General features: G+C 39.9%; 1 protein-coding gene across 1 annotated transcript; it reads right to left on the reverse strand.

Annotated features, from left to right (window-relative positions):
* Window positions 1–10,376: 10,376 nt before the first annotated feature.
* Window positions 10,377–12,349, reverse strand: LOC133734394 (uncharacterized). Its single transcript, XM_062162038.1, has 2 exons — window positions 12,248–12,349; window positions 10,377–10,664 (listed from the first exon to the last, which is right to left on the reverse strand). The coding sequence occupies exons 1-2, from the start codon at window positions 12,347–12,349 to the stop codon at window positions 10,377–10,379; spliced, it is 390 nt and encodes a 129-aa protein (XP_062018022.1).
* Window positions 12,350–13,149: the final 800 nt, after the last annotated feature.

The following is a 13,149-nucleotide window of genomic DNA, read 5'->3' on the forward strand; positions in this document are numbered from 1 at the left end:
TTGAACTACACACTGCTTTTTGTAGGCTACAAATCGAGACCCTATATATATAGATACTTTTTTATGTTCCTACAATTAGTTTTTTTTTTTTTTCTTCTTTATTTTTTTTTCTTTCTTTCTTTGGGACGGAAAATTATGGTTAATGCTCATACACCCCAAATCCTCGAGAATACTTCTCATACACTCCAGTGTCTTATTTTTCTTCCTCTTTACACAACTTTTTCTTCTTTCCATTCCTACCTACCCATCTTAGCAAAACCCCTACCAGTAGTACCCTTTCTTGGTTTGTCCTTGTCAGTCTAGTTTCTTTGCTGTCTATTTTCATTATTTGTTTAAAAATGTTTTGATGAAACGTGGTGGGCCCATCAGAGTTTATTCGTTTACATATATATACAGATGTTGCAATCATCCTCTATTTCAAAGGTAAACAGTACAATTTACTATTCAGAATTTCGATCGTTGACAGACTTGAGTTGATTGCTATCTGCAAAAATACTAGCAAAGAATTGCAAAAGGAAAGAGAAAAATTGAGAAAATTGAAAGCTTATAGAGAAAGTCTTAATAGAGAAACCCCCAACTACTGGGATATCATCTACAGACTTCAAACTAGAATCTATAAATTAGAACAAGATATTGATAATCTCTTATATGTTCTGGAAGAGGAACAAAAACCTCTGGATTATTTGAGCATTGGTTAGATCCGCAAATCACTGGTATCAGAGCTTGTAAAGAGCTCAGCAGGGGAATCCCCAATGGGGACAATGTCTGATTTAATAATAGAGAGACTGAATTCTCTATTAAAATCGTCTGATGAAAAATATCAGAACCTGCAGAAAGAAATATCTAGATATCATGAGCATCTAGAAAAAATTCCTGTTATAATCCACCAATTAGAAAAATTGGAAAACAAACTGGATTATATTAAAGAACTTCCAAAAACGGAAGAAGAAAAACTAACAAGTGTTAGTAGAAAAATCAATGAACAGCAAAAAACGCTGGATTCTATGAAGAATATACTAAATGACAAGAAAGTGCCTACAGTAAAAACAAAGAAAGCTAATGGATTCAAACCATTAGAAAGACCGGAAAAGAATCATGTTCCAAACATGATTTTTCTGGATCCCTCAACTAGTTCTACTAGTATTCGGTATGAAAAGCCGAAAGAAACTCGAGATATCAATATGATAAGCATCTTCGGGAAAAAGAAAGGAGTACAACTCCTAAATGCTGAAGAATTCGAATACAACGAAATCGAGCATGAGGTAAAAAACGCCTCAATTCCAAAGCTAGATTTCAAACAAATCTACAAAAGGGGAACATTTGACCTGATGGATAGCCATCATTTCAAATTACTGGAATTTACAACCCCCTCCACAACAGGAAAAACAGATCTACTACTGATCAATCCTGCTGAAGTTGCCAGAGCAAAAGCAAAAAATTATCAATTTATGCACATTGGAGCAGTCCAAGTAGGCATAAAACTTCTTGCTCGAGAAGGCATAAACTGTTCAGTTCTATGTGTCTTACAAGACAATAGACTAACAGATTTTCAAGCTAGTCTTTTGGGAACCCTTGAAGCATCTCTATGCAATCAAGTGGCTTATTTCAACTGCTTCCCAAACTTCTCAACCAGCTTGAAAGATGCAGCCCACTGTCTAAGACTGAGAGTCAAGACAAATGGCATATCTATGAAAAATGATATGCAAGAATTGGCAATAGTAAACAGAATATACTATAAACTGATGAGTACTACAGTGGAGCCAAAGACAAGGATATCAAACATCCCTGGTCTTACTACTGGATTCCTCACCAGTCAGAAGAACCATTCTCAACAGATCCATAAGGTTACTTGGAATGAAGTAACTTTTCCCATTGAATGGAAATTATCTGGTCCGAAGCTATCAGCAGAAAGTGCAAAAGCTAAAATCTATTAAAGTAGAAAGACTGGAGAAATCAGTCTAAATTTTGACAATCACAGAAAAAGTGATGTATGTCCTGAGAACATCAGGATAAACAAAAATCTTCTCAGAAGAAGCTATAGCACTAGAGAAGCTAGTGTTAGTGGTACAAAAAACTCTGAAGAACCATCAGAGTCCATCACTGAAGAAGAATTAGAAGCTGATCTAAACAGACCAGTCAATATGCTTAGAGCACAAAAGCTCTATGATCTCTATAAAGAAGTAGAATTTTGCGAAAATCCTGAGCGATTAGAAAAACTAATCGAAGAAATGAAAAACTTCAATCCAGGAAAGGAAAGAAAACTCCTTCCCTACCAAGATGTTGAAATGGAAGAAGGAGAAAGCTCTAAAACTTTCATCACTAGAGAAAAGGGAAAAGTAAAACTCCCTATACAGAAAGCCCCTACGGGTAGAAATGGAGAAAGAAATTCTCAAAGATTTGTCCCAGAGGACAAAATACCCAGAGTACCAATTTCCAATTATGGTATCTGGCTAGATCTAGACAAAGCTCTAGACAAGAGAAAAACTCTTGACCAATGGGTAGACAGCCTGATGATGGCATCCGCTCTTACCCTTGGAAAATTTGAAGCCCCTGATCTTCAGATGTACTTTGAAACTACTCTTACTGGAGTAGCTAAGAAGTATTACTTCTCTTTCAAAGAGACAGCCAGAGGAAAAGAATGGCTGGAAGAGATCAGAACTTCAAAATCTCTAGATGATTTTGCAGTACCCCTGTACGATCAGTTCTGTGGAGATCTTTCAAATCTGAGTGAAAAGGCTAAGGAAACGGCCAAATCAAATATCTATGCTCTCAAAATCTGTGACATGAGATATTTTGAAGAATACTTGAATGAATTTCAAGAATATTACTGTACGATTGGTGAACTAGAAAATACTGATCTAGTCAACCTGTTTCACAGGAAACTCCCTGAACCATGGAGAACAGCTGTGAGAGAAAGCATAGCTGTGAGAGAAAGCATAGCTGAGAAACCAATTGAAAGATTTTTAGTTGGAGGAATTGCCGACAGAATCCGGCAATTACTGAAAGAACAATGCAAAGCCAATCTTAGAGCTAAGATGGCCAAGAAACAACTCAAAGGAGTTGAAAATTTCTGTTACGGAATACTGGATATGCCAACAAATTGGGGATGTCATGAATCCAAGTTCCACAAAAAGAAGAAAGGAAAATATTACTCTAAAAAATTCAAAAAGAGTAATCAAAGAAAAAATTGGAAATTCAAGAAAAGTTCCAATTACAAGAAACAACAGGATGAAGATCCTAAAAAGAAATTCTTCAAGAAAAAGAAGAATACTCATCAACAACCAAGCAAGAAAGCTTGCAGATGTTGGTTATGTAAAGCTAAAGGGCACTATGCCAATGAATGCCCGGAAAAGGGTAAAAGAACTTCTACTAAGGCTCTCTTTGAAGAATATGAGCATATAGTAGAATCAGCAAATATGAAAGGCTACGAAATTGCCTATTCTGATGATGAAGAAGACGACAGGTCAGTTTACTCTGCCTGGTCTGAAGGAGAAGATTCATCTGAGTCTGAGACAGATTCTGAAGTAGAGTACTTCGAATCCAGACAAATGAATGTTTTGAAAATTAAAAACTGGGAAGAAAGTAAGACAGAATCCTTAATGTCTTCTTATCAGGTGAACCCTGGTACATTCGTTTGTGACTACTGCTTATGTCACGAAAAGGATGGTCTCCCTATGTTTTGTGAAGAGTAAAAAAAGACTTATCACAAAGAATGCTTCATAGCTGAAGCAAGAAGAAAAACCAAGAATGGCCTTGTCAGCCAATTGGTGGAACAAGAATATGAAGAATATTTCTCTTAACAAAAAGAGAAAAAGGTAGAAGCCTTGTTCCAGGAAATCATGGAACCGTCTTCCTCAAAAATAAAGGAAGAACTCATCGATGAAGAAAAAACCGATGAAAATTTAAATTTTGAACTGGTTGAACCACCAGAAATTATTCCAGAAGAATGCAAACCATTCATTCCTAAAGAACAAGCTCAAGAAAATGAGCTTCAACAATCGAAAGTCGTCTCTACTAGTAGATACAGCAACTACATAGAGATTAGACTAAAATTCCCGGATCATAAAAAATATCATCTACATGCCTTTGTAGATAATGGATCGGGATTTACAGTTGCAAAAAGATTTGCAATTCCGGAAGAACTCTGGAAAGAAGATAAGAAAAGAACAGCTACTGGTGTCACATTTGATGGAAGCCATCTTACCATGAATAAAGTAGCAAAAAATGTTCATATCACCATTGGTGGAGGAACATTTATCATCCATAATGTCTGACAATCTGAAGGCCAAGGCTCAGATTTCTTGTTGGGAAATGATTTTATTCTCCAACAGAGAGTTATCCAGGATGAAGAAGCAATAGGCTTCAGAAAAGGAGAACGGGTGTTCTGGGCAGATAGGCTTACGTAGGCCAAAAGTGTAGTAGGTCCTCACTTTACTACCCAATATCAGAGATCGCAACAAAATAGTGGTGATCTTACCCCCTACAAACCCAAATTTGAACCCATACTCCAAATCAAACAACAAGGAGAATTACTTGTTGAAGAATCTTCTGAAGAAGAAGAAGAAGAAGAAACTAGTGAAGAAGAAGAAGCTAGTTTCATTCATGAGCATAATCTCAAGCACTTTCAGAATAAGCTTGAGTCTCAGAAAATTCCCACTTTGGAAAAAATCAAGAAACTACTCGAACAGAATATCGATGTAGATCCTCAGAAGTTTTGGGAAAAAGACCCAGTGGTCTGTGAATTAAGATTGCATGACATGAACGCTATCTGTCATGTCAAAGCCATTCCTCAGTACAAAGAGGAAGACCAAAAAGAATTCAGAAAAGATATTGAAGATCTCCTGAACAAGAGATTGATTCAACCTTCCATTAGCCCTCATCATGCTCCAGCATTCTACGTGAGAAACCATGCAGAAATGCTAAGAGGAAAAGCTAGAATGGTGATTGACTACAGAGATGTCAACAAGAAGACTGTCAAAGACGGTTATCAAATTGCTCAAGTAAGAGTACTGATCAACCAGCTCAGAGGAGCTAAAGTCTTTTCAAAATTCGATGCAAAGTCGGGTTTTTGGCAGGTCAAGATGCATCCTGAGAGTGTACCTCTCACTGCATTTGGAACACCACAAGGACATTACGAATGGTTAGTAATGCCTTTTGGTCTGAAGCAAGCTCCCTCAATCTTCCAGAGAAAAATGGACAACATCTTCAAACATGTTGCGGAGTTCTGCGTCGTCTACATAGATGACATCCTGGTCTTCTCCAAAAACAGAGAAGAACACATGAAACACCTCCACGAGGTTGTAAAGCTGATAGTTCAGCATGGAATTATCCTAGGAGAAAAGAAAATCTTCTTTATCCTTGATGAAGTTGATTTCCTAGGAATAAACATCAAAAACGGATTGATAAAACTTCAACCTCATATTCTTGAGAAGATTTGGAAGTTCCCAGATAGAATTCCTGATGCTAAGAGTCTAGAGAGATTGCTTGGTGTCATAAATTATGGGAGAGATTTCATTCCTAAAATCTCAGGGTTAACAGCAATGTTATCTCCTAAGACAAGTTCCAAAAGAAAATGGAGTTTCACAGAAGACGATGAAAAAATTGTAAAGCAGATAAAAAATCTCTGCAAAAACCTCCCTCCTCTTCAACAACCAGAAGAGAATGATGAAATTATCCTCTAAACAGATGCGAGCGATAATTATTGGTCTGGTGTGGTTCTAGCGAAAGCGTCTGGAACTAACATTGAAAAGATCTGTAAATTTTGTAGTGGCAAGTTCAGCCCTGCAGAACTGAATTATCCCACAGGGGAAAAAGAAATTTTGGCTGTTAAGAAAACAATTTTAAATTCTCCAGCTTTTCTTGGAAAACCCTTTACTGTCCGCACCGATTGTGCCAGAGTAAAGAATTTCAAAAATTTCAAACTTGATAAAGCTGCTGATAGAGGAAGACTAGCTAACTGGCAATTATTTCTTAACCAATATGAGTATGTTGTTGAATTAATTGTAGGAAACAAGAACTATCTTCCAGACGCCTTAACAAGAGAATTAGCCATGTTCAGTAGAAGAGATGACGACGAAGGTCGCAATCCCAGAAGCAGAAGACCTGGAAAAGAGCATGAAGCTACTGAGGATCCCAAAGAAAAAGTCCTCAAGAGGTTCCTGCTAAGTCCAAAAGGCTTAGCAATAACTTATCAATCCCAGGGTAAAGGATTGACTAGCCCGTGTCAAACGGCAGACGGTAAAGGCTCATCAAGACCGTTGACGGCTATTGCTTTGCCAAAAAGCAAACCTACTCCAACTGGAGTAATAAATGTTTTCAATTATGAACTTCGAACTTTTGATACTCCTGCGTTCAGAACTGGCAGAAGATTAGCTTACCACCAGAAGGCAATTCTGGACAATCTTTTATTTGCCTTTCAGGAAAGAAGCAATGGTCTCATGTTTCCAGCTCTCTTTGCATTAGCTGAAGAACTTCATGAAAATGCAAGACCACAGTTCGAAGAATTACAGCAGAGTGCTGTCAAGAAAGAAAAAATTCACTTCCTAGAAGATCCAGAAAGTGCTAGGGTCCCTATCATAGCACTCAAAGAATCAGACTGGCATGAATTCCATTGTCTGATAGGAAGCCATAATTCTGAAGATCGTATTCCTCCAACTCTCTTCATTATTGCAGGACCCTATGTTGGAAGATACCTGGTAAATGTTCAGAGTGAACATCCTCAAGAACACAAGCTTTGGCTTGTTGAAAATGGTTTTGTCCATAATCTGTGGACTAAAACTAATGATGATCTCAAAGGCTTGCCTCCTATCCTTGTCAACACAGTCAAAAACATAAGGAAAAATGACTGTACGCTTCGTCTGAAGTTCAGATCCACTCCTCCAGAATGGATCCAGAAGGCAAATGGTGAGGTTGAATATATTTCTCCGTATCATTATGTGAGGATTATTCAAAGACAATATCTTCAGCCTGCCTGTGTTGGGTACAATGGTCAACCAAACTCAAGCATCCCCTGGATGAAAGCCATGGCCCTAGAATATATCAAGAAGATCATCTCTGAAGATATCAGCAATACCTTCCTGGCAGCAGGAGAAAAAACCATTATCACTGCTTACGATCATCCTGACGTAGTCAGCAGTGACCTATTCCTATCTCTCACCAGAAAAGAGATAGACTCGACAATGGCATGCATGCAATGGGTGGAAAAGTTGAAAATGACAACCACTACAAGATGTATGTTGATACAGATGTCGAAGACAATGCTACAACAGTAAGAATGGCCCAGGCAGACAACAACTCCTTTGTCTTTGGCCACTGTTCAGAAACTGACGACAACATGTAGCAGTTGGTGAAGAAAAGAGCACCAAAAACAAAGAAGCAACTGTTATCTTTTTAAAAGGTACTTTTGCTTTTCAGAAAAGAGAAAGGTGAAAAACATTTCACCAAATGCTTTTGCTTTTCCCTGACCGACCTCCACTATCAGGAGCACTCAGAAAAGCAGAAGATCACGGAGTTGTTCTGTACATTTTTAAGTTTTGAATTCTATTTTGAGTTCCGCTCCCTATATAAGGAGCTCTAGTGTCAGTTGTAAGGCATTCGAAAATTTCCATATCAGTTCTAGATTCAAAAATTGAGCAGAAGAGTCTTCTCTCAAATAGTATAGCAGTGTGCTTCCCTTCCTGTTTAAGTGTGAAGTAGTGTGCTTTCATTACAAGTAAGTATTTGTTCTCATTCTTATGGATAGCTAAACAGCCTTTTGCTGTTTACCTGAGAATGAGGCTCTGAATGTTTAACATGTATGTATATTTGAATAAATAAATTCATATGGTTGCTCACCCACTTCTTCAAGTTTTCTTTTTATTTCCTTAAATATGTTGGTCATTTGATCATTATGTATTATTATGTTTTCATTAAAGATGCATGCATCCTATAGAAATCCAAGGTTCTAATTGTATTATCACCTGAGAAAATCAGTTTTAAAACCAAAAATTAGGACAAGCAGCAGTGATTCCGCCTGTTAAAGTAACCGTTAGGCAGGAGACCGTTAGGTGAAAAACTTAGGCATGTTGAAGGCTAGTCTTGTTTTTGTTTTTGTCGTTTAAAACAAAGTTTTTTCAAAATACTACTGTTAAAACCACGGGTCAACAGAGGATACAAAAGGTATTTCTAAAAGGACTTATCCTTATTAGTCATTCCCTAAGAGTAATAGTGTAATACAAGAGTGTTGGGCAGTTGTGCAAAATACAGTGGCTTTTTGGGTATACGGGAAAAGACCCTTATGGTAAGTAGGCCGCATACTGCTAACCAAAAATTTTTCTATATATATCCGTGGTGTAAGTGTCCAATAATTTTAGTCATTGATATTTGTAGTCAATTTTTTTACTAATAAAAAAATATACTTGATGTTATCTGGTCGTCTATTTATGTTGATGTAAATACATATTGGTGCTCTTAACACTGACGGACCCAGTATAGACTTAGTGTGGGCTGATGCCTGCAGTAAAATAAAATATAGACTCTTTAATTATATTACAGCTCTTGTTAGTTTACTGCAATAAAAGGGACAAAGAAGGTTGCGCCCCCACAGCTAGAAACAAATACTAGCCATTTTGGTTTTTTAGTCTTCCTATGTTATAACATTTTGCCCTTAAAATTGTATATTTCAGTTCATGAGTGATTAAAAACAACAATATGCGTCTATTAATAGAATTTTATCTTTAAAAAATGTGTTTTTAGAACTTTCGATTTCTATATAAGCTATTGTAGTTCAAGTTCGCCTCTAGAGAATTTGACTTTTGGGTCCGCCACTGGCTCTTAATTTATTTTCATTACTAATTAGTAGCAGACAGACTCTTCCAAATGTTTGACAATTCAAACCAAGAGATTTAAGTGGTTTCTAAGGGATCTGCCAAATATTTCAACAAAAAAGTTGTCAAAAAAAATATATTTCAACAAAAAGACATTGACAAACGTTCCCTTCTCCTTTAAGGGATGTAACTTTGATTTGGTATGTAAATCAAGAAGCCAACAAGATCCAACCTCCATATGATACATCTATTGCACTGTCAATCGAGTGAATACAATAAACTTTTCCCACACAACTTCAATAGTCAAGATTCTCATCAAATGTCCAACGATATCATTTGACATTCAATTTCAATTTTGAAACCTCAATTCATTGCAATATCTCATATCGATACAAAGTTCATCCGGTAACCATTAGATTACACATAAAAGAGAGATCATCAATACTCTAGAGCATTACAGACCCGTCTCACTAAATGTAAACGCGCAAGTTTTACCGCGCATGTTAAAAAAATTTACTCACTAGTCAATGACTCATTGGGCATCCACGTTCATTATCCTACCAAATGTTGAACATCATTTGGGCAATGTTGAAATATTTTAGTTAGGCGTTGTCGCCCCTCCCTCTGCCGACCCCGGTTCCTCTGCAATCACGGCTAAAGGTGTTGCTGCCGCTGCCTCTTCCTCTTCCTTCGCCGCTGAAGGCCTCGCCGCTCTTTCTTTGCCTGCATCAGATTGCTAAAGACGTCACCGCCCCTCCCTCTTTCTTCGCCGCTGGGAGGCGACGACGCCTTTAGCCACGACTGCAGGAGCCAGCGGAGGAAGGGATGGCGACGCCTTTAGCGGCAAAATAAGAAGGAGGGGTGGATACGCCTTTAGCCGCGACTCCAGAGAGGATGATCAAGATTTTACAAGATTACAATGTGCATTAAACGAAACCAAAGTCCTCATTAAACTGACTTCAAAATAACGCTGGAAAGCAAAGAATTCCAGTATAACAAAACGGACGGAATATCAAGAAGTGGATGGGTTTTAAAGGTTTACTTACCTTGCAAGATTCCCCCAACCCTTGCGAGGGCAGCATTGTCGATCAAGTTTCTCCACGGCTTTGGACGCATCGGGCGTCGAAAAGTTGCTGGAGCTCGAGCCTCGAAAATTAAACGGCGAACATGGTTAGAGTGCGATCGTCGAGAAGAATAGTAAGTAGGGTGGAAAGAGAGAGACCCATAACTTACCCATTCGGTTGGGTAGGACAGAGAACGGCGGCGATAGAGAGACGGTGAGAAAGAGAGAGACGAGTGTAGACGTAGAGGAACGGGGGTTTTAGGAGAATTGTTCAATAACAAAAACGTCGTTAATTCGTATTTGTACTATTGGACTCTAACAGCCGAGTCACAAGAATCCCGCCACGTGTTCTCTTTTTTACATTCTTTCTTTTTTCTTTTTTGGAGGGGTGTTTTATTTGCTCTTTTTCAATCAAAAATAGTTTTATAATTTTAATCTAGCAAACAAAAATTAATATAGCTAAAGGCCTCACCGGTTCCTCTATGCGGCTGAAGGCGTCGTCGGTTCCTCTATGCGGCTGAAGGCTTCGCCGGTTGCTCTAAGGCTGCTGAAGGCTTCACCGCTTGCTCTAAGGCTGCTGAAGGCTTCGCCGCTTGCTCTAAGACAGCTAAAGGCTTCGCCGCTTCCTCTAAGCCTGCTGAAGGCTTCGCCGCTTGCTCTAAGCCTGCTGAAGGCTTCGCCGCTTCCTCTAAGCCTGCTGAAGGCTTCGCCACTTGCTCTAAGCCTGCTGAAGGCGTCGCCGCCCCTTCCTCTTCCTTCGCCTCTGAACAAGGTGCCAATAAAGGTGCGTATTCTGACTGATAGAGCACCAATAAAGGTGAAAGTGGAGATTAATTAAGGATCCAGTAGTGGTCGAGATGGTAGCGACGGCTGCTTCAAATGGTAAGCACAGTAGTAGATTTGAGCTGTGTTTAGTGGAATTGAGAAAGCTTGGGCATCCATGACTCATTTGGATATTTGATTTCGATTTTGTGATTAAAAATTTACTCACTAGTCAATGACTCATTGGGCATCCATGTACATTATCCTACCAAATGTTGAACATCATTTGGGCAATGTTGAAATATTTTAGTTAGGCGTTGCCGCACCTCCCTCTGCCGGCGCCGGTTTCTCTGCAATCACGGCTAAAGGCGTTGCTGCCGTTGCCTCTTCCTTCGCCGCTCTTTCTTTGCCTGCACCGAATTGCTAAAGACGTCGCCGCCCTTCCCTCTTTGTCCGCCGCTGAGGGGCGGCGACGCCTTTAGCCACGACTGCAGGAGCCAGCAGAGGAAGGGGCGGCGACGTCTTTAGCGGAAAATTAAGAAGGAGGGGTGGAGACGCCTTTAGCCGCGACTCAAAAGAGGATGATCAAGATTTTACAAGATTACAATGCGCATTAAAAGAAACCAAAGTTCTAATTAAACTGACTTCAAAAGAACACTGGAAAGCAAAGAAACTTAGTATAACAGAACAGACGGAATATCAAGAAGTGGATGGGTTTTAAAGGTTTACTTACCTTGCAAGATTCCCCCAACCCTTGCGAGGGCAGCATTGTCGATCAGGTTTCTCCACGGCCTTGGACGCATCGGGTGTCGAAAAGTTGCTGGAGCTCGAGCTTCGGAAATTGAACGGCGAACATGGTTAGAGTGCAATCGTCGAGAAGAAGAGTAAGTAGGGTGGAAAGAGATAGACCCATAACTCACCCATTCGGTTGGGTCGGGTTGGGTCGGACAGAGAACGGTGGCGACAGAGAGACGATGAGAAAGAGAGAGACGAGTGCAGACGTAGAGTAACAGAGTTTTTAGGAGAATTGTTCAATAACAAAAACGTCGTCAATTCGTATTTGTAATGTCGGACTCTAACAGCCGAGTCACAAGAATCCCGCCATGTGTTCTCCTTTTTACATTCTTTCTTTTTTCTTCTTTGGAGGGGTGTTTTATTTACTATTTTTCAATCAAAAATCGTTTTATAATTTTAATCTAGCAAACGAAAATTAATCTAGCTAAAGGCCTCACAAATTCCTCTATGCGGTTGAAGGCCTCACCGGTTCCTCTATGCGGCTGAAGGCGTCGCAGGTTACTCCATGAGGCTGAGGACGTCGCCGCTGACTCCATGCGGCTGAGGACGTCACCGCTGACTCCATGCAGCTGAGGACGTCGCCGCTGACTCCATGCGGCTGAGGACGTCACCGCTGACTCCATGCAGCTGAGGACGTCGCCGCTGACTCCATGCGGCTGAGGGCGTCGCCGCTGACTCCATGCGGCTGAAGGCTTCGCCGGTTCCTTTATGCGGCTGAGGGCGTCGCCGCTGACTCCATGCGGCTGAGGGCGTCGCCGCTGACTCCATGCGGCTGAAGGCTTCGCCGGTTCCTCTATGCGGCTAAAGGCGTTGCCACCCCTACCTCTTCCTTCATCGCTGAAGGCGTCGCCGCCCCTCCCTCTACTGGTGCTGGTTTCTCTTCAATTGCTGTTAAAGGCGTTGCCGCCCCTTCCTCTTCCTTCATTGCTGAAGGAGGTGCCAATAAAGGTGCGTATTCTGACTGAAAAAGCACCAATAAAGGTGAAAGTGGAGATTAATTAAGAATCCGACAGTGGTCGTCACGGCTTCTTTTAGGCCCGACTCGAGTAGTTTTGAGCGGTAGCTGGTCGAGATGGTAGCAAAGGCAGCTCTAGAGCAGCTAAATCCGAAGGCTGAAAGCAAAGCTGCATGAGCGAGTGAAGATGATTGGTTGAGTAAGCAGGAATTTAAACTCAGTAGGTAGGAAATGGTCAATTGAGATGATGGTTAAATTTTTGTTTCTAATTATGTTAACGTTGTTCATGTAATGCTTGAAAATGGTTTGTTGATGATATGGTTCTTCATTTTTAATAATCCCAACATTATGGATGCAAAACGGTAACCATATTCATAATTTTTCGTATTATATGTTAATAAAATACATATATATGTTATTCTAAAAAAAAAAACGTATATATGTTTTTTTTCAGCTCGTCAAAAGTTCAATTCCTTTGCAAACGTGAATTTTTTTTTCTTTTCCGTAGGGACCAGGAGATTGGATCTAGCCGTAAGAACTAAGAAGAATGTTTGGCTGATAATAACTCACCTCACTTCTTGGACTCCAACCCCCCTCAGTCACTACGAATGCCCCCGATCAGTGCAATGAGATGTGTCTATTTATCTATCTTTTGATTGGAAATGGCAGCAGGTTTGAAAAATGATCTTAGAGTGTCTACGGTTGGGCCAAGAGGGTCTCTTTGCACGCGTTTGACCAGTACCAAGATATATCGTCGTTCTTTACCAAAA

Source organism: Rosa rugosa, chromosome 1 (genome assembly GCF_958449725.1).
Source record: "Rosa rugosa chromosome 1, drRosRugo1.1, whole genome shotgun sequence".
Classification (NCBI taxonomy): domain Eukaryota; kingdom Viridiplantae; phylum Streptophyta; class Magnoliopsida; order Rosales; family Rosaceae; genus Rosa; species Rosa rugosa.